At 34.2% G+C, this 20,099-nt stretch overlaps 4 protein-coding genes across 25 annotated transcripts in view; 2 read left to right on the top strand and 2 right to left on the bottom strand.

Annotated features, from left to right (window-relative positions):
- Positions 1 to 262: 262 nt before the first annotated feature.
- Positions 263 to 1,332, top strand: LOC100865376 (nucleolar protein 16). The gene is made up of 3 exons (XM_003691460.4): positions 263 to 472; positions 550 to 877; positions 967 to 1,332. The coding sequence occupies exons 1-3, from the start codon at positions 372 to 374 to the stop codon at positions 1,087 to 1,089; spliced, it is 552 nt and encodes a 183-aa protein (XP_003691508.1). The 5' UTR covers positions 263 to 371; the 3' UTR covers positions 1,090 to 1,332.
- Positions 884 to 4,337, bottom strand: LOC100865137 (uncharacterized). Its single transcript, XM_003691458.3, has 4 exons — positions 2,604 to 4,337; positions 2,291 to 2,477; positions 2,035 to 2,216; positions 884 to 1,963 (listed from the first exon to the last, which is right to left on the bottom strand). Exons 1-4 carry the CDS (start codon positions 2,739 to 2,741, stop codon positions 1,739 to 1,741), a joined length of 732 nt encoding a protein of 243 aa, XP_003691506.1. The 5' UTR covers positions 2,742 to 4,337; the 3' UTR covers positions 884 to 1,738.
- Positions 3,523 to 12,700, top strand: Lztr1 (Leucine zipper like transcription regulator 1). Of its 4 annotated transcripts, XR_015292030.1 has the most exons (10): positions 3,956 to 4,095; positions 4,531 to 4,839; positions 4,935 to 5,049; positions 5,111 to 5,277; positions 5,338 to 5,899; positions 5,967 to 6,420; positions 6,500 to 6,678; positions 6,753 to 7,037; positions 7,125 to 7,307; positions 12,445 to 12,700. XR_015292030.1 is itself a non-coding variant. In XM_003691456.4 (9 exons), exons 1-9 carry the CDS (start codon positions 3,989 to 3,991, stop codon positions 7,242 to 7,244), a joined length of 2,298 nt encoding a protein of 765 aa, XP_003691504.2. In that variant the 5' UTR covers positions 3,956 to 3,988; the 3' UTR covers positions 7,245 to 7,561. The 4 variants fall into 4 exon arrangements, 2 of the variants coding, with proteins under 2 accessions (XP_086764085.1, XP_003691504.2); XR_015292031.1 differs by lacking the exon at positions 4,531 to 4,839 and having other exon boundaries at positions 3,523 to 4,095; XM_003691456.4 differs by lacking the exon at positions 12,445 to 12,700 and having other exon boundaries at positions 7,125 to 7,561.
- Positions 7,088 to 20,099, bottom strand: part of LOC100870220 (pleckstrin homology domain-containing family G member 5) — an 86,941-nt gene continuing 73,929 nt past the window's right edge. For 6 of the 19 annotated variants that reach the window (XR_015292010.1, XR_015292014.1, XR_015292024.1 and 3 more), the window contains 14 exons: positions 19,040 to 19,176; positions 14,814 to 14,893; positions 12,908 to 13,178; positions 12,238 to 12,380; positions 11,812 to 12,123; positions 11,583 to 11,732; positions 11,240 to 11,500; positions 10,912 to 11,160; positions 10,617 to 10,828; positions 10,344 to 10,541; positions 10,011 to 10,240; positions 9,374 to 9,600; positions 8,677 to 8,949; positions 7,088 to 8,565 (listed from right to left, as the gene is read on the bottom strand). Coding sequence is in view for 2 of the 19 variants with exons in the window: in XM_086907952.1 (XP_086764078.1) it covers positions 9,961 to 10,219; positions 10,344 to 10,535; positions 10,617 to 10,828; positions 10,912 to 11,160; positions 11,240 to 11,500; positions 11,583 to 11,732; positions 11,812 to 12,123; positions 12,238 to 12,380; positions 12,908 to 13,178; positions 14,814 to 14,893; positions 19,040 to 19,176 (2,266 nt within the window). In the remaining 17 variants the exon portion in view is untranslated. Of the gene's footprint in view, positions 8,566 to 8,676; positions 8,950 to 9,373; positions 9,601 to 9,651; positions 10,241 to 10,343; positions 10,542 to 10,616; positions 10,829 to 10,911; positions 11,161 to 11,239; positions 11,501 to 11,582; positions 11,733 to 11,811; positions 12,124 to 12,237; positions 12,381 to 12,907; positions 13,179 to 14,813; positions 14,894 to 19,039; positions 19,177 to 20,099 lie in introns of those variants that run through there. The other 13 variants (XR_015292012.1, XR_015292013.1, XR_015292017.1 and 10 more) reach the window with 13 other exon arrangements.

Raw genomic sequence — 20,099 nt, 5'->3', positions numbered from 1 at the left:
GGAAATAAATTATTTAGAAATGAATTAAAATATAATAAATTGAAATATAATATCTATTAATTTAAGAAATAAGATTAATGATTTTATACGTTACCTCTTATTATTTCATATATTCTTTATTCTACAATACAAAATATTTTAATTTCAACAGAAAAATTCTTCTTATTACGTTTCTCTTAAACTTAAATTAAAAATAATTTGAAGTTCGTAAATATGTCAATCATGCCATTATATTCTATTTTTCACACTAGAAACTTAACTAGGGACAATTTTTAAGTGTATAACATGTAAGATATATGTTCACATTATTAAATAGCAAAAGTAAGAATCGTTTCTTTTTGAGAAGCACGTGTTAGTTTGAAATTATAAAAATGACAAAAATTAGAAAGGTAAAACGTAGAAAGAAATATCGTATGAATGTAAATCGTAAGCGATTACGAAATAAATTATACAAATTACCTACAATAACATGGTAAATAACCAAAATCATCATCGTATTATTTTAATTAATATATATATAAACATTAAAATAAAATTTATTATTTATAGTGCTCAAATAAAACAATCGTGGGATGTAACTAAATCCACACGAACTAATTTAAATCAAATGGGTTTAACATATGATCCAAATGAAACTTTAAAAATACCCAATACAAAAAAAGAGCTTATTGACAAAGTGTCAAAATGGAAAGTTGAGGAAAATGATGAAAATAAATTGCAGAGTGAAGAAGATATTGAAATGACATCAGTAAAAATGCATGTAGCACAAGAACTTGAAACAGAGGCAAAAGCGCCAAGAAAAAGAATGTTTAGATTACCAAATAGTCAAGTTTATTTTCTTACCTATTTGATGGATAAGTATGGAGAAAATTATAAGGTAATATTTTCATTATAATAATTTATTTGACAAATATTTTTCTTGTTATGAATTATTGTATAAATTATTTCTAAATGAATCGTATATAGGCTATGGCATTAGATAGAAAGAATTATAATCAATTAACTTGGAAACAAATACGTGCTAAAATTAAGATATTCAAAGGTATCCCTGAGCAATACAATGAGTATCTTCAGAATAAAAATACATAACATAATTCATAATATAATTAATTAATTTCTTAATATATTTAACACAAATATATTTCAATTTTCATACAAATTGGTATATAAAGTATCAAAGTATAAAATTAATAAATTAATTAATATTCTTATTTAGGTAAGTACAAAAACAATAGACAAGAAAAATTAATATTTATTACAACAGATTTATATAAATATGTGTAATACTATTCACTGTAAATGAATAAAATAGATTTATGTTTTTAAATGCAATCTCTAAATCTTTATTTTACGTATCAATTACAAAAACTAATGTAGTTTGATTTATGCATAATTTACATAAAAAAAAATGAAAGACTTTTACTGTGATTTGATAAAGTAAATAAATAATTTATTAAATAAATATATGTGTATGTGCTGAAAAGAGACTTCATAAAAAATTAAATGATTGCAAATATTATTATACTGAAAAAACCTTAAAAATTGTATATTTTTATTTATATTTCTTTTTTTAAAGCTTGAATTATTTGTTTTAAAAAGATTCATTTTGTGCACAAACTGTAATCATTTTAATCCATTGAAAAATTGTACACAATATGCTGAATTAGGCATATTGTCATTTTCTTATTTACTTCTTATTCTTCTATTCTTTTCTTTCCTTTCATTTATAAAGTATTCTTTAACAAAAAAGAGGAGCAGATACACTATCTTTTGCCATATAAAACATTTTTTTTCTAACAGAATCAACAGATGCATGATACCAAGTATATTCATTTGTTTCTGAAATTTTAGGAAAAGGTCTTGTTTGGCATCCAATTATTTCTACTTTATGCTTATGAGGTGAAATACTTAATAAATCTAAAGCTTTCTTTACTTCTTCTGGCTTTAGAGCATAGATTTCATCCTAATTTTATACATAAATATATTAGAGAACTTTTAATGAACCTTTAAATAAGTGTTATTAAAAAGATTTACCTGCTTATTAGCAACTACTAAAATTGGTACATCATCCATTCTTGTATCACTTAATAACTGTTTCAAAATAGAAGCAGCGGAAGATAATTTGCTTTTGTCAGATGAATCTACTACAAACAATAACAAATCTGTGTCTTGCAAAAAAGCAGTCCAATATTTTCTAGTGGCATCTGAACCTCCAACTAATATAAAATAATATTTAATAATACAATTACAAATAACTAATCCTTGGTAAAATAAAATAAAATTTACATACTATCCCAAACATTATAAAATAGAACTCCATTTTTTATTCTATATACAGAAGAACCTTCTGTGGGTTTTGGAGGTGCAATATATGAAGTTTCATCACCGTTTGCCACACATATTTGGTTTATAATTGATGTTTTTCCAGCACTGGATAAACCTAATAGAAGCACTCGTTTTTCATGACTATCATCAATCTATAAAAGTAAAGCAACGAGAATTGTTACTGAGATTTCTTTCAACAAATAAATATAAATAATAAAATCGATATCACTAAATCAATTCTGGAACGATCAAAAATGATTTCAAATCAGAACTCTAACCTTAGACACTTCTTCAAAACCTTCGTCTATTGCCAAAAGTTCTCGTTTTTTCCAATATCGATATGCGATGTATGTGCCAATGCATGTACATCCGATCCAAAAGATCTTTTGACCGTTTTGAAATACATTTCGTATCATTATTCGTGAATATTGTTATTTAATGAAAGACTGAAAAGTAGTGGCGACTTTCTCAGCTTAAATTCTGTGTGTTGGCACGTTATCTTATGAATTGTCACTTCACCGCATAACATCTATCTCTAATCGTTTAAATGAGTTGGGCGATAATTGTAAGACTTATGAAACGCATTTATAAGATTATTTGCATTTATGTGAATTTCTAACGGTACAAAATAAGCTCCTTTTTCAAAAGCGCCAATTCTCTCCGTTTGTTAAGTTGATACTACCATAGATAATATATAAAATAGATTAACATTTTATGAGATTTTGCATCTCATATTTTGAAATACCGATTGCGCAAAAAATCAAAATTTTATTAAACGAAATAATAAGTGAATAATGATATGACGCATATATATATTATTGAAAGTATGGTTAACAAAATTATTCCAAAACAAGTTTCACATCGTTGTCAAATTTCTATTAAAATATGATTATATATGTAATGTATAAAAAATATATAATATATATATAATAATTTTGTTTAAACTTTTGAATGAGTTAGGCAAAAAAAAAAAAAAAGAAAAATAATGTTAATTAAATATTAAAGCTATTTTTTGAGTGCGGAAGAAGTAAGAAGAATAAATAGTAGCAGAAATACAGAGATAAAAATAGAATATCAGTATTATTTTTTGAGTGCTTTTAAAAATTAAATTTTGGCACTTAATGATAAAAAGTTTCTAATGTTCTTGAAATATGGAAGAAAAAAATGTATTAAATATTAAATCTATGTTGTGCTTCGTTTGTGGTACTACTGATAAGAGTTGAGAATCAATTTTCTTGTGATAATTTTTGAATTTAACATTTTATATATATGTAAATACAATAATCACATATATTAAAAAGTATAATTACAAAAAATACTACTATTGATAGTTTATGTTAATTGTTTGTAAAATAAATAATATATAAATTTAACTGTGTTCTATTGTATTCGGCCGTAATCTATTCGATCAATCGAACCACACGTTTTTGACAGTTCTTTTCAGTTAGCGGGTGATTTATTTAATTTTTATTACATAGAATAAAAATAAAAATAAAAATAAAATTATTTGATATTTCGATATAATAATATTATTAAGTCTCGTTTCTGAAAGTGTGTGTAAATTTCAAAATTGAATAAAAAATAAAGAATGGCTAAGTCAATAATATATAGGTTAAACATGAATCTTTTAAAGTGATTCTATTCTTAAAAATAATAAAAAAAAATGGATAACGTTTCGACTGCAGAGTGTTTAACTCTTGATTTTGGTCCCTTTGAAACTGTTCATCGTTGGCAACGTATGCCAGAATGCGACGAATTCGTTGGTGCTAGGTAATAAATTAAATTAATTTAATCTTAACCACACGAATTATAATTTTCAATTTTTGTAAATTATTTTGAACTTTCCTTAATACCTTTTACAATGTTCAAACAATAATTTTGTTACAGCATTTCAATTCCATTAATTGTGCATCAGTGTTTCAGTTAAATCCAGCATTTTTGAATCTATTTATTTACTTTTTAACTTTGTTTTAAAGATTATTTGTAATTGCTAATTGTAAATAAATAATAATAAGTAATTTATAGAGTTTTTAATTATATACCAATATAATTCTTATTTAAGTTAAGTTATAATAGAAATTATAATTATGATTGATTAAATTCATTCTTTTTTATTGCATTTTATTTCCTTTAATTATATGTCATGTTAGAAAGAATAATGTAAATGTATTATTTCAAAAGTTCACTATATTGTATTATACACAGGCGTAGCAAACATACTGTTGTAGCCTATAAAGATGCAATCTATGTGTTTGGTGGTGATAATGGTAAAAAAATGTTAAATGATTTGTTGAGATTTGATGTGAAAGAAAAATCTTGGGGACGTGCATTTGCAACAGGAGCACCTCCTGCCCCAAGATATCATCATTCTGCAGTTGTGCATGATTCTTCTATGTTTGTATTTGGTGGTTATACTGGTGATATACATTCCAATTCAAATCTCACCAATAAAAATGATTTATTTGAGTACCGATTCCAAACTGGTCAATGGACAGAATGGAAATTTATTGGGAAGTATGTCTTATTTATCTTATTTAGTTTATTTTTGTTTTTTATTATCATTTCAAATTATTAATTGTACAGTTATAAAAATATATATCCCTTTATAGAACACCTGTAGCTAGATCTGCACATGGAGCTGCTGTATATGATAATAAATTATGGATATTTGCTGGTTATGATGGCAATGCAAGATTGAATGATATGTGGACCATATCATTATTAGTAAGTTAATATATTATATTTAATATGATGATGAAAATTATTATTTTATCATCGTTTTTAGCCTGGAGAATTAAGAGTGTGGGAAGAAGTTGATCAGTCTGGTGACTGTCCACCAACATGTTGCAATTTTCCTGTTGCTGTAGCACGTGAATCTATGTTTGTATTTAGTGGCCAGAGTGGAGCTAAAATTACAAATAGTCTCTTTCAATTTCACTTTCGAGAAAAACGGTAAGTTTATAATTTCATATCTTAAAATTATATTATATTCAATGAAATATGAATCATCAGATGGACGCGAATTTCAACGGAACATATACTTCGTGGTGCACCACCTCCGCCAGCACGACGATATGGTCATACTATGGTCAGCTTTGATAGATATCTTTATGTATTTGGCGGAGCAGCTGATTCTACTCTACCAAATGATCTTCATTGTTATGATCTTGATACACAAACATGGAATATTATTTTGCCATCTGCTGATAGTCAGGTTCCATCTGGTCGTCTATTTCATGCGGCAGCAGTAATTGGAGAAGCGATGTTTATTTTTGGTGGAACAGTTGACAATAATGTACGATCTGGAGAGACATATCGATTTCAATTTTCGTCGTATCCAAAATGTACTTTGCATGACGATTTCGGAAGATTGTTGAGCGGACGTCTTTTCTGTGATGTAGAATTTATAGTAGGAGATATGGAAACAAAAATACCTGCTCATATAGCTATGGTAGCAGCTCGTTCGCAATTTCTTAGGACTCGTATTAGACACGCTCGAGAAAAACGAGATAAACATATGGAAGAAGTATTTGGAACTGTCGATATTCCGATTAAAGATATGCCATTGTTAGAGGTAAATATATTTATTTGATACCCAATATTGGGTATCAATACTTTGATATATTGTTACTATATCATAGGTAAGACTGAAAGATGCTGTGCCAGAAGCATTTGAAATGGTCCTAAACTATATTTATACTGATCGTATTGATCCAACGAAAAGAAACGAAGACGGATCGTGCAATCGTGTTGCTGAAGATCCATTAAGCAATCGAATTGTGCTTCTTATGATGGATGTCTACCGTTTAGCTTTACAGTTTAATATGAAAAGATTAGAACAGTTGTGTGTCCAGTATCTAAAAGCGACTATAAGTCATGCTAATGTTTTGGAAGCATTGCATAATGCTGCTCATTTAAAACTTTATTTTATAAAAGAGTTTTGTTTAAGTTTCATCGTGAAAGAAATTAATTACAATCAAATTGTAATGAGTAAAGAATTTGAGACTTTGGATCAACCTTTGATGGTGGAAATTATTAGGAAAAGACAAATGCCTCAAAGAGGTGCATTTCCTAGACAATTTGATCTTAATGCAGGTACTATTTTTCAAGATTGTTTGTAAAATAATAATTTTATTTGGAATTTTATTGGAATTTTTTTTTTTTTTTATCTTAGGAACAACTTTGGAACAGGATATGGAAGCATTTCTTAAAAGTGTTGGCAGAGAATTTTGTGATATAACGCTCATGTTAGATGGTGTACCAATTCCAGCTCATAAAGCTGTTCTTGCGGCACGATGTAGCTATTTCGAGGGAATGTTCCGTTCTTTTATGCCAGAGAATAATATTGTGAATGTAAGTTGATTGATTAGTTATGTTTTTATTTGACAATTAAATACGTCGTAACAAAACGTATGCTTCTATTGCAGATACAAATCGGTGAAATGATCCCATCTTCTGAATCATTTGACTCTTTATTAAGGTATATTTATTATGCAGATGTTTCGATGCCACCCGAAGACTCTTTGTATTTATTTACCGCACCAGTTTTTTATGGTTTTACAAATAATCGATTGCAAGCATTTTGCAAACAAAATCTCGAAATGAATGTTACTTTTGAAAATGTTATACAAATCTTGGAAGCTGCGGATAGAATGCAAGCTGTTGATATGAAAAAATATGCATTAAATCTAATCGTGCATCACTTTACAAAGGTTCATACATTTCATCATATATTTCTTTCTTTATTTTATGAAATAAACAATTTTTTTTATCATAAACATTATTTTATTTCATCATAGGTTGCAAGGTTACCAAAGTTAAAGCAATTAAGTCGCGAACTTTTACTGGATATTCTGGAAGCATTGGCTGATGAACGTAGTGAAGCTCGAACATGTCAAGACATGGCGAATGATTGCTGACGGATCTCGGGCTCGCATCGTCGTCCCCGTAGTTGGGACTTGCCTTCGCCCTCGAGCTTTCAAGTAAGTGTGCAATACAGTATTCTAACAACATTCAACATCTTTTATCTTTTGGGTTATGGGTATATAGTAGATGAGTGTCTGAAAAATCTAAAATATCGTGCGCGTATGTAAATAGGTAAATAAAATATGAAAGCTGAATATAAAATTAAAAATTGTGATCTTTAGAATATTTAATTTATTTGTATATAAAATATGATTTATTGAAAATCTCTTGTAAAAAAGAATAAATAAAAAATATTTATTAGATCGCTTAATATTATTCGTATAATATTTGCCTTATTCGAATACAAAAAAAAAAAAAAAAAGAAATGAATAAAAAAAGCTAAAAAAGAAAAATTATATTTTAATTTTCAATTTTTGGCATCATTCATTAAAGAAGATTGTGATACTAGGTTTAGAAATAAGTGGTTCAATTGGGTATTAAACGAGACACGTAATTAATAAATTATGTACTATATTTTGACCTTGATCATGAATGATCGTACATACACGCACAATCGATAGTTTTTTTTTTTTTTTTTTTTTTTTTAATGATAATTTTAACACTTGAAGCTTAATACAAGCGCAAATTTTGGAAGGGGGAGGGGGAGGATTGAAAGAAACCTTACGCAAAGGAGCTCGTATAAAATCATTGCTCTTCTTTTCTCTTTACATATTGTTGTCTCTAGTTAGGTGACGTTCGTCGACATCCCGACAATCGTTAGTTCAGTCTCTTGAACAAAATATCGTGAAATTTAATTTGTACCTAAAGAAAATTTATCTCTCATTCTCTTTTCACGCTTTTCGTAACTTTCCACATTTAGTAATCGTGTGTTTATCAAAGCTTATACGAGGGATTAACGTAATTTTTCATTTTCTTTTGTTTTTTTTTTTCTTCTTTTTTTTTTTCTACATGAAATGTAATACTTTTCTACGTGTGTGTCCTCATTTCTAAATGTCCGTACCTGTTTTTATATCGTTAAATCACGAAACTCGAACTCGTTTATTTTAAAATTGTTGCTCTAAAGGCGTCTTATTCCAACTATTATAATCATCTAAACTTAAATCACGATAAATAGTCGTAATATTAATTACACTAGGTAGGCCTTTTTCTTTTTCTGTTCGTCGATTCTGAATGAATTAGAGTAATATTGAAACGTGATCGTCACAACCCGACGAATTAATTACAAAATGAGATCTAAAAGTTACACCGCTAGAATCAAATTACAATGATACGATCGTAATAACAAACTTCACGTTGATTTCGAATGGCCCCAATCTGAAAACAGATTCTTGTACAGTAATAGAATCATGCATCTGTTTTACATTTATTATTATTATTACTTTTTTTTTTATAATAAATACTAGATAAGATAAAATTTCTACTCACCGATTGTAAAATTGCTCGATTCATATTGTAGGCATAAGGAGTACGTAAACGTTTTTTTCAAATTCAATTTGAATCCCTTCTCAATCGTTTGAATCATTTCTTTCTGATCCTGCATGAAAGTGTGTGCAGCACTTGCATACAGACAACAGAAAGCAACATCTTATCTCTAAACATGACGTATCATTCAACGTACTCCCTCATCATCAAATGTAGATGGTCCATAGCAATCTATCTTCTTAGTAGGTTACTCTTGTATCCCAATTCTAGTCATTTCTAGAAAAAAAAAAAAAAAAAAAAAAATAGAAACATCCAGAAACTCTCTATTTTATATATACACACTCGAAATATCCACGTATAGAAAATACAAGATATTTTATGACATTCTCTTTAAATTAAAAATTTGGACATTCCTTTGCTCCACGTAGTAAGATTAAAAGAAAAGAAAAAAAAAAAAAAAAAAAGAAAAAGCACATTTGGTATCACATTGATTTTTAACAAACTGTATTTCATTATTAACGAGGCGTCTGAATATTCAAGAGATATATAACGCGTCTCAAAAAATATCATCAAGAAACATTTTTATTTAATCTTTTCTTTATGCTTATCTTTCTTTCGCATAAGAGGAAACTTTGTAAAGGAATATCGATAAGATTAATTTCAAATTTATAGAAATTAAATCATAATCAACAAATAAAACCTTTTCCTCCGCGATGCTGCTGGTCGATGGCATCCTGTGCGAAGGTTCCAGCCTTCTTCGCCTCTCTTCAATGGCTTCCGCGTCTAGATTCATCGCAGGCTGAATCGTTTGTGTCACAGACGTGCTTATGTGTCTCGTTTTAACGAGAGGTGGATTTCGTGATTGAGGAATCGCGAACGCTCTTCTAAGCGCCCCTCTCGGGGGTGACGGTGGTGGATAGGAGATACCTAATGGTATTTTTTCGATTAACACCCTAACGTATTAGATTATTTCGATCGTTTCTTTTTTTTTTTTTCTTGGTGCTAATATCAAGCAGAGTGAGCATTTTATTACTTATATTTTGTATTACTAATTTACATGATTCAACGGGAACAGGGAGAAGCATAATAAAAGAAGGAAATAAGGATCGACTATTTCTAAAAGTTGGAACAGTGCAGCGGGAAGATAAATAAATTGTTACACCGATATTTTGTTTGATCCCTTGAATTTTAAACTTTCTATATTCTCCTATTGTCTAAGTTTCTGTTAAGCATGCACAGCGCTACTGGTTCGCCGGTATCTGTTTATCTGAATCGCTTAGTAGACCTCTAAGGGATAAAAAGGGTGGAAAGAGATATAGTCCCGCGTGGGTAATTGCTACCTCGGTGCCCTGGTGAAAGCAAAGTGTCCTTGCTTTTTGTTATTTGGGGTACGATTAGAAGCGAGTTTGGCGGTGTCGGAGACACGGTTGAAGTTTGTGGCGAAGTGGCTAGGGTCAAGTTTGGCAGCGATTGGCCCAAGCTAGAGTACGCCGGCACTTGGACACTCAACGTGTTAGGCGTCGGTGACTTACTCAGCGGGTATCGTCTATTATCAAATTTGTTAGGACTAAAATAACGGTTAAACGTTATTGTCAGATTGCATATTATAAACACTTTTGTTACGTGTTAAATTTGTTAAACATTCGCTGGTTGGTATCCCGCACGTTTACCTTATTTGAAACGGTCGTGCATGGTTGTGGCCAGAACTGTCGCCACCCTCCTCCGACGAAACGCTCGAAGCTCGCGGTGGTTCGCTCGTCTCCACGCTGATATTTCTGCTCGGGTTATAGCTAGGCAGAAAAGTGCTGCTCCCTGGCGAAACCCCTTCCATCTCTATACTTCCGCTGGAACCGGTTTCATGACTATTACTGCTTGCAAACCTTTGATATTCCCACCTACTTCTTCCTTCTCCACCCGTTCTCGATCAGGCTTGGGCCTATTACCTGTGACTGTGGGCCAGGCTGCTTACTCTTGACGCCCGGCTACTTCCTCGAGGCGTTTTTGGGATTCCCTCGCATTCCTCTTGTTCGTACTCGTCACCGAGGAAACTGCTGTGTTGTCTACTGACCGTGGTCAAGTTCATCGTGTTGCCAAGCGGCGGCACTTTCATTAGAGCAAATTGTTGTTGAGCTTTCCTGATCGATTCCATCCAAGACTGAAAAGTTGGGTGTATATATATATATATATAAAAATTATCGGATGAGATATAAAAGAAAAAAGTTTCACGGACGAGTATACCTTGGCCAATTTCGATTCTCCGGCGCTGAGAACCAGAGCAGCTGATGCCGCCCCATACTCGTTCAGATAAACCAAGCCTAAACTGCTTGGCTCCTTCAGCTCGTGTATTCGGATACGATCGATTACGTACGGTTGTCTTATAATCTTCAAACCGCCCCCCACGGTGCCAGTCAGCCCACTGGAAGTTTTCTTGGTCGACGGTTTGCAGATCAATAGCATGTCTGTCAGCAGCAATACGTGTACTTCCATCTGCGGTGTAGAAAGAAAAAGAAATAAGTGCTTCTTTGATTTTTATCGTATTTTTAAAACGTTATTATTCCATCATCACCTTGCTGCTAACTGCGTCTCTTAATTTTAAATCTCCCTCTCGAAGAAGTACTCTAAGGGTGTCTTTGGGACAACCAGGTATTGGAACCGTGGTAATATCAAACGTGCTGTGAATTTTAATCAGTTTCTCCAATTCTTCGTCTCTGGACTCGACCACGTCGTAACATTCTATTCGAGACGCAGCGCTGGCCAACCGCGCCGTCTCCTCCTTCCTCCTCAATGCTGCATTCACAGACGCCACGAAGTCGTCTACAGATTTGATCTGTGACAGTTTAACAGTTCGTATTAACTAGATAAAATAGTAACATAAAATGCAATTACACGATATCGATGATTTCCTTTACCATATGAGTCAATTCCGCCCGCTGCTCCTCGTTCTCCGTGTTCTTGTGAACAGCCTTCAAGAGCAGAGAATACTTCGTCAGCCTCTGCATAGGTTTCACCAGTATGTCGAGCAGTTTCAATCGATTGCAATCCTTCTGAGTCTCACACCACTGTGATGAAAAATGAAGAGTGAAAAAAAAAAGAAAAAAAGAAACGTTTCAATTTTTCTACTTTTAAAATAATCCTCACCACCAGATAGACCGTGAATAATTGATTATCGTTCAAACGGTCTCTGCAGTATTGCTGACATTTGCTCTGCTCCGCGCAATATCTGGTGTAGGGTGCGAAGGTTTGCTCGAACGTCTCGAAACCTTGCAGAAGGTGGCCTGGTTCGAGCGGTTGTCCAGTGCTCCTCGACGTATTTACCATGGCTAGGACGTACTCGGTCCAGAAGTAGCGGTTCGCGGCGTAGATCTCGGGGATGTTACTGAAGAGCCTCGTCCTGTCGACCTCGTTCAGGATATTCGAGGCCTGCAGGCTGCAGAGGCACGCCATAAACAGCTAGAGTGTTAATAAACGTTGTAGAATAATGGAAATTCGATATCGTAAAAAATATATATATATAAAGATATTTTTACAAAAAAAAAAAAAAAAAAAAAAAGGAAGGATACTTACGTCTGTGACAACCTTTAAAGTCTTGATATAAGCCACTTCCGTTTGAGCCAGTTCCCATAAAGCGGTCTGTTGTTGCTGTTGTTTTTCCGATAATTGATCCGAGTTTTGAACGATGTCGCGCCAATCGTGTTCTAAGTACAAGGCTAAACATTGAAAAGAAGAGAGAGTTAATAAAAGCTTAACTTAATTTTCTTTGTGTCTTTTCAGCCTGGAACTTTCCGAGAGTACGAGCAAGTAACATCGTCCGTTCAAAATCACAATTGCACGCTCGCAAACGACACGTGAAGCGTTAGCCACAGAGGAGGAGACTGTAAAATATTCTTGTCATATGTATATTGTATTAAAAAAAAAAAGAAAAACATCCATCGACCCCCAATGTTATAAATATGTATATTTAAACGTCTCGCAGTGTAAGATAATTTATTGGATAAAAATATAAGTTTGTACAGATGTGATTCTATTATATCTATCGCTTTCTCATTTTTTTTTTTTTTTTTTATTAATTAAATTTTAAAGATGAGAGCTGCAGAGCCGAGATCTCGGATCGTTGATTGCTAACTAACCGACCATTAAGAGTAATTGAGATGTAATCTACTTCGAGAAATCGACGAGATTCCCTATCTAATCACTCATCTTCAACACTTTTACGACGATTCGAAAGTTTCCTTACCATCTTCGTTGAAGGCGAGCTCGTACGACAATTGCGTATCCTTGGGTACGCCATGCTTGTCATAATCGTCCAGCAGAGAGGTGAGCAGATCAATCTTTGTTCCCTTCGTGTTCGTGAAGAAGCCGCTCCATCGCTGTTTACTAGGTTTGAGCCCCGCAGCCCCAACGGAGCTCCGACCGGATGTGAGCGTGGTGCTGCTTCCTACTTCGGAGTCAACGCTCGAGTCTTCCGTCGAGACGCTGAAGAAACGACTGCTGCGGCTCCGATAATTCTGCGAACATTTACGTATATTTCTCTGATGATAAATGAAAAAACCTTGACTATAAATACCGATTCAAAGTTACGCTCGAAGACTCGTTAAGTGGAGTGAGTGTGGAGGTTCTCACCGAGTACAGGCGACTGTTTGTCACCCGCATTGGTGGCTTGGATTAATCAAAGTTCCTAACTTCGATGAACGGTTTAATTTCCGACACCGTGGCGGATCCAGAACTACGTTCGTCATGGAAGAACGTTAAACGAAGGAATGATCTTTCTTTAAGCAAGTTGTAAACAATTTAATGATTACGAAGTTGGCCGTAATTGATCACATTTAGCGTTTGGTGTATTTTATGTAAAATTGTATTTTCGGAGGAACAGAAACGGCTATTTGAAATTGTGTGTGAAGGCATAAATATTTAGAGGAATATTTTTAATTTTTTCAAGGGGAAATTAGATTTTAAGGGGAATCTAATAGGAAATGCATATAGCGTGTCAATAATTCGTGCTTCTCCTCCTGCCATGATTAAATATTTGATTGAGAAGTTCCAATACATGATTGAAGTAATTGGAAGATCGACATATGTACCATCTGGGAGTTAATTAATGACCAGCGAGGGTTATAACACGCGGTTCAAAGATACTTATTAATTAAATGTTACGTGTATATATTATCTATCGTGTAAACTCGAACAGCCAAGGACAATTTCTCATCTATGAGGGACCACAAAAGACGAACTCGATCTAGATTATTAATTGAGCATAAAAATAAATTCATCTCGTCCCTGTATAACACAATTATATTACAACATAACAGTAATACACGGAAATATAAGGAGAAGTGACATTTTATAGCGAAGAAAACCATAAAACGGATCTCGAAATGATTATTGTCCAAACTGTACCGCGGTAAAACGATTCTATCATTGAATCGAACGAGAAGATTAGTCGAATTCGGTATCGCTATCGTCAAACTGTTCATTTCGAATATATATCCTTAACCCGGCCGGTATAGACAAACAAACCTCGATATTACCCCCGTCGAAAATTGATGAGGCAATCGGCCGACCTTCTCACCTCATTACAACCCCTCTTCGTAATAGAAGGATTACTCGTCGACTATCGATCGTCCACCACACTTCTTCATAGACGTCGCTCGATCGAGGATCGAGAAGAAGCGGGTCAAGGTTCGAAAAAAAGAAAAAAACTTCCACGATGTCGCCGCATTGTCCGCGATTATTAAAAAACCAGCTACGATCGAAGAAGATCGGAAGAAAGGAGTCGATGCACATATATATATATATGGCCGTACAATCTTCGATATTCGAACATCCTCGGGATATAGAGATTACAGGGACGAGGAAACGACTGGTTTGAATCGTTTTCGGAAAGCGATCCGCGCTAATTAAAAAATCCGTGGAGGAATTGAAACGGAACGAGCAACGACGATCGGTTGGATAAGGGTTGGCGAGGAGGAGGGGGGGTTGGATTCGTCTCCAGGGACGAGCAAGATTGGGGGAGGGGAGAAGAGGTTCTTCGAGTTATCGACTGTGTCCTCGGTGTTGCCTCTGGGACGGGGGAAAGTGTTCAAGGTTCCATTACAGGAATTAAACGGCGCCCAGTTTCACCAAGAGATGGGAAAAATTCTTACCCCGCTTGGCTTTCTCAAGGAGATGCTCTGGTTGCTTCTCTGGCTCGACGATCTCGAGTTGGATTTTTCGTTGTCCTTAACTGGAACAGAAAACGGGCGGTTTTCACTTGTTTCCAATCCACTTTGGAATACGTAAAGTTTTGCTAAAACGATCCGGGGATTGTTGTAGTCCCCTTTTACACGGCCGTTTGTCATGCGTTTTCCGGCATCGAACGATCGATTCGGGGAAGAGGGAAGGTGAGTGGCAAACTACGATCGTTCTTTAAACTTTGTCCGCGGTGGAAAGTTGTTTGAAATGATTTCTTCGCAAGTTCGATCGTAGGAAAGAAAAATAACGATCGAATGGCAAAAATATTAGATTAGATTATATTTCTTTGAATCATTATTGAATCGGATGAATCAACGATAAGAATTTTACCATTTTATTTTAATGCAATTCTCTGATTTTCTTTTGAAACGTTTTTTTTTTTTTTTTTAAAAATAAAGATTGTTACAGATAAGATAGATTATTTTCCCAAGCATTTTTTTCTATTGAAAATCCTGTGGAGTAAATGTGATATTAATTGAGTTCCATGATCCGTAGAAAATTTTTTTCTCCCTCAACCGATATCGATTCAAACTAAAGACGTAAGAAAGACGAGTTTAACAAGTGGCACGAGTCAATCAAATTCAACCAAATTAAAAAAAATATTTCATATTCATCTGCGACCGATATTTCTGATCGATATATATATAAATTTGGAATTTTTCAGGAATTTACAGCTTATGACAAGGAGAAAGCTCATTTCAGGGGAACAGACATCGCGTTATCGATGTTTGTGACAATTCTCGCATGGGGTCGAACAATGATGGACGTTTTCCACTCGCGAACTAAGCTCCACTCTCTATCTGATCGCACGTTTTGCCCTCTCTTTGGACAGTTCTTGTGTTCATGAAACAAGAGCGATGTTTCGGCCCAACGCGCGAAAAAAGAATAACTATCAAGCGTGATAGCCATCTAAACTCTCTGGTAAATAATTGCGTGAGCCTTTGTTCACGCATTGAAATCGTGTTTACGTCACAGTCCCGATAATTTCTTTCGGGGGGCTTTAAGGCTCAAGGTCGAATCCTGTTCCACTATTTCGACACGCACAATTCTAAAAATATCGTTGTATAATTTTTTTTTTAGAAGTAGCCTTGATAAGAAAATTTTTATTTTTTTTTTTTTCTGTAGACGGTCATAAATCGGGCCATACGCTACGGGATACCTTTGTTCTAATCTCAAATACGCATATAAAACAGAGATATCGCATTTTTCAAGATTATACAGTTGTAATGTTGTAATTAAAAATCTCAGGAGCATTGGCTCTACTTTTTTTAAAGAATTTTACGTTTCGAAGGATTATCTTCTGGATTATCTTGTGCGCTGTATTTTTCTTAAATATTAAAAAAAAAAAGATCGTCTTGATGTTACGATGATCTTGCTGAAATTTGTTACATTTAAACTTTTAAATATCACAAAATTATACATGTTTTTACCGTTTGATTTTATTATTACACAATATTTATTCGAATTATTTTTCTGCATTTTTCACATTTAAATAATAATTATATATATTTAAACGAAGATATTTAAATGCGGAAAGAATTTCTGTACGAATAAAATTTATTAGTAAAGCGTAGCTCGTCTAAAACTATATAGTAATCGCGGTGAAATGTGAACTATGGCCGAACGTTGCATAGGAATTCGATTTAAACGAGATATTTCATTGGTGGTTTATAACGTTATAGCTATCCGAATCGCTTATCGAAGTTGCTTCGACGCGAGAAACGACGAGGAAAATTACAATTTTGAGGTTTTTCTTGTTCCGAGACAACAAGATCCCGAGATAAAATTATTTGAACCGTGTTTCCACCAACGTGTTCCACGTGTAGGTTATGAAGTTTACTTTATACGTTTCCTTCTTTTTCCATTTCATTTCATCATCCCTTATTGTTACTTTGTCCATGGAATAAAAATGCACTTTGTACTTTTTTTTTTTCCTCGATCGAATCAAACGCGGTTCGGAAAAAGAAAAAAAAAGAAAATAGAAACCCACTCAGCTCGAATTATTGAAACGAAAAATTTTCATCGAATATTTCCCCTCGATAATTGTATCCATGTTGGAAAAAATCGCATTATCGTGCACTATCTATTATTATATCTTGGTTACGATTAATCGAGTTAAACGCGCCTTATTGTATCATAACGGAGCATCAGTTTACTTTTTTCGATATTCGATATCGCCTCGGAGAAGGGTAGGTAAGTAGGTTTGCTCGGAAAGGTGTACGAGGACAGGGTCTATTAAGTGGCTTCCTTTGTCCTTGCGAATTCCTTTTTAGCGCTCTCAAGGATAGGGGCGGTAAATTAAGGAATTATAGCACCTATATGCGGCCCCCTTCACGATCCTACAAAGCTTCACGATTCCGTGTCGCGTGATACGCGCCCATACGCGCTCACCACGTCCCCTTTTTATTTAATCGTTAGACTGTTCGACGTCTGGATGGAATACCGCGTTTCACGCGATAAAAATCGGGGGCTTTTTCGAAATCGATTTCTGTCCGCGTTAAATCGAATGGACAAGCTCGATATAAATAATTCTTGTCATCGTTTCTATCTTCTCTCCCCTCCTCCATTTTGTAATTGCGCGACTAAAAAACGTCGATTAAAATGGCGGAATGTCGATAAAACACCTTTTTTTTTTATACGCTTCTTCGTTCACTTCCCCTATTTTAATTTAAAAAGAGAAATATTACCGCGTTGAGAATCATATTCATTTTGATAATCTTCTCCAATAACTAACGGTTAATTGGAGATTATACGCTGATGGACGTCGAAACGAATAATTTCACGAATATATATATATATATAATAAAATTCTATAAATTTTATCAGGAAAGTTAAGTAGAGCTCATCCATATGGCCAGACACAAAGTCAAACACGCCTGCTCCACACTGCGCAGCGGTAGTAGTGGTAGTAATAGTAGCAGTAGTTCAAACTCGATTTTATCTCGAGCTTTAAGTAGTATGACCCGATTATGCTCGGACAGAGAGACTTTACGGCTCGATCAAAGTTTCGCCTTCGAATCCATTTATCCTCGCTTGTGTATACATTTATCACTCGTGACCGTCGTCGTACGTGCACCTATGCCATTTTTTCTCTTCCTTTCCCCCACCTTTCCTTCCCTTCTTTCGCATCGATCAAAAGATGTCGCCCCCTACCTGCACACTTTACATCCGTTTCGCGTCGAATTCAATTTTCTTCTTTATCCGTCCCCTCGATCATCGATCGATGCGCGCTAGCAACACAGATAACCGTTCCTATTAAACATCGCAATCACGATCGCGTGTTCACATCGATGCCCGGCTCGATTCTTATGGCCCGTTTAACTTTATCAATCCATGCGCGGGGGAGGGGAAGATTCGTCGCGTGCAATGTCAATTAGTCTCGCCACCGTCACGATCCTATCTGTTATCAGTTCCACGTGAATCACACTCAACCCTTTAACTTTCGAAGGTTGCAACCGAGAATGCAAATGGCTCCGGCCAACGAGTGGCCAACTTTCGCGATAACTTTAGCGGATTCTCGTCGAATGACGTTTCGTCTCTCCAAATCGTTATATCTCTGTCTATAACTAGAAATAAATATATATTGGCCGTATTTTTGGTAATATCAATCCTTTGCGCGTTTCCTTCTTACGTTGAATGATTTTTTGAGAGATAAGATAATCCATCATTATCTCCGTTAAAATTAAAAGAAATTTGCAATGCGATTTACAAATTCCCCTGAAAGTTCTCTTCCATTCTTGACGTTATTTTATACAATATCGACTGCGCAAGAAAGTGTTACATTGAGTGATTTTTGAGCTAATTGACCAAGAGAGATAAAATAATTTCAACCATCATCTCCGTTAAAATTAAAAGAAATTTGCACTGCGATTTACAAATTCCCCTGAAACTCCTTTTCCATTCCTGACGATGGAATTGTGCCAATATACAGATGTTACCTTAGATATATAATATCGACTGTGTAAAAAAGTGTTACATTGAGTGATTTTTGGGCTAATTGACCAAAGAAATAAAATAATCTCAACCATCATCTCCGTTAAAATTAAAAGAAATTTGCAATGCGATTTACAAACACCCCTCCAAATCTTGTCTTAGACAGTAAAAAAAGTGAGTAAGCCGTAAATTTTGTTTTTTTTACCTGTTATTCGCAAATGCTTGCCGCCAAGGCTCGAGGTGTCCGTGGTGAGGATCGGTAATGGCGGCGAGAAGCCGTCGAAGACCTCGATCCGCGAGATGTCGATCCCGCGCCTCTCGCAAGCGGCGTTGATCGCCTCGCTGCAACAAAGCGGCGTTTGTTCACGGCTTGTTTCATAATTTTCCAATTTCGAGCTAACGACGGAATCGTAGCGGCATGGTATATCAAGTAAATGGAACAACGAGAAGGCCTAGGCGTAATGGCCTCTCCACGAATCCGTATACAGCTAGGAGGTATGTACGATAAGTAGCGTTACAATGCGGCCGTGAAGAGGGAACAATTTTCGTGGCGAGATGCACGTTGTGCAAGCTGCTCGTCGCGGGGAATCGACGCGATATTTGCTCGTTATTTAGAGGTGATTATTAAACGATGTCGCGGGGCGAACTTTTCAGAGGGTTCGTCGGGGCTTGTAACTTTGTTCCAAGATCATTATACGCCTCCCTCCTCGAGACGAAATTCGATATATCCTTGGAAGAAATTGCACGCATCGTTTCTTAACGATTATGTCTGTGAAATCGTATGTTAAGAATTGTACTAAGGTTAAAACAGACGAGATTCCGTATCAATCTTTAATGCATATATATATATATTTTAATATGCATACTTGAAATCTTTTTTTTAATTGCAATATTTTACTAATAATATTTGTTTTTCATTTACTTTTACAATTACTAAATATCGATTTATTTCGAAATTTTTGAAGTCGTGACACGAATGTATAACGCTTTTAATTTAAAAAGTTTAATTTAATTTAAAAGAGACGAGATATTTTAATGCGCATACTTGAAATAGTATCTTTTTTTTACACGAATATTTTTATTTGATTGCAATATTCTAGATAATAATAATAATAATAATAATAATAATAATAATATTTGTTTTTTATTTATAATTATTAAATATCGATTTATTTCGAAATTTTTGAAATCGCGACATGTATATAACGCTTTAATTTAAAAAGTTTGGAAATACATTTCTTCCATCGAGTTCGTACGCTCGAAAT

Source organism: Apis florea, unplaced genomic scaffold (assembly GCF_048593485.1).
Source record: "Apis florea isolate Af1SG1 unplaced genomic scaffold, ASM4859348v1 contig_3034_pilon, whole genome shotgun sequence".
Classification (NCBI taxonomy): domain Eukaryota; kingdom Metazoa; phylum Arthropoda; class Insecta; order Hymenoptera; family Apidae; genus Apis; species Apis florea.
The sequence above is the reverse complement of the archived record's forward strand: the minus strand, read 5'-3'. Positions and strand labels throughout refer to the sequence as shown.

Bases quoted from the DNA above. Each gene is read 5' to 3' on its own strand.
- LOC100865376 (XM_003691460.4), top strand. From the start codon at position 372: ATGACAAAAATTAGAAAGGTAAAACGTAGAAAGAAATATCGTATGAAT. The intron at 473-549 runs GTAAATAACCAA...TATTATTTATAG, and splicing joins AAATTACCTACAATAACATG to TGCTCAAATAAAACAATCGT. The intron at 878-966 runs GTAATATTTTCA...AATCGTATATAG, and splicing joins AGTATGGAGAAAATTATAAG to GCTATGGCATTAGATAGAAA.
- LOC100865137 (XM_003691458.3), bottom strand. From the start codon at position 2,741: ATGATACGAAATGTATTTCAAAACGGTCAAAAGATCTTTTGGATCGGA. The intron at 2,478-2,603 runs GTTAGAGTTCTG...TTACTTTTATAG, and splicing joins GTTTTGAAGAAGTGTCTAAG to ATTGATGATAGTCATGAAAA. The intron at 1,964-2,034 runs GTAAATCTTTTT...GTATAAAATTAG, and splicing joins TAGTAGTTGCTAATAAGCAG to GATGAAATCTATGCTCTAAA.
- Lztr1 (XM_003691456.4), top strand. From the start codon at position 3,989: ATGGATAACGTTTCGACTGCAGAGTGTTTAACTCTTGATTTTGGTCCC. The intron at 4,840-4,934 runs GTATGTCTTATT...ATCCCTTTATAG, and splicing joins GAATGGAAATTTATTGGGAA to AACACCTGTAGCTAGATCTG. The intron at 5,278-5,337 runs GTAAGTTTATAA...ATGAATCATCAG, and splicing joins TTTCACTTTCGAGAAAAACG to ATGGACGCGAATTTCAACGG.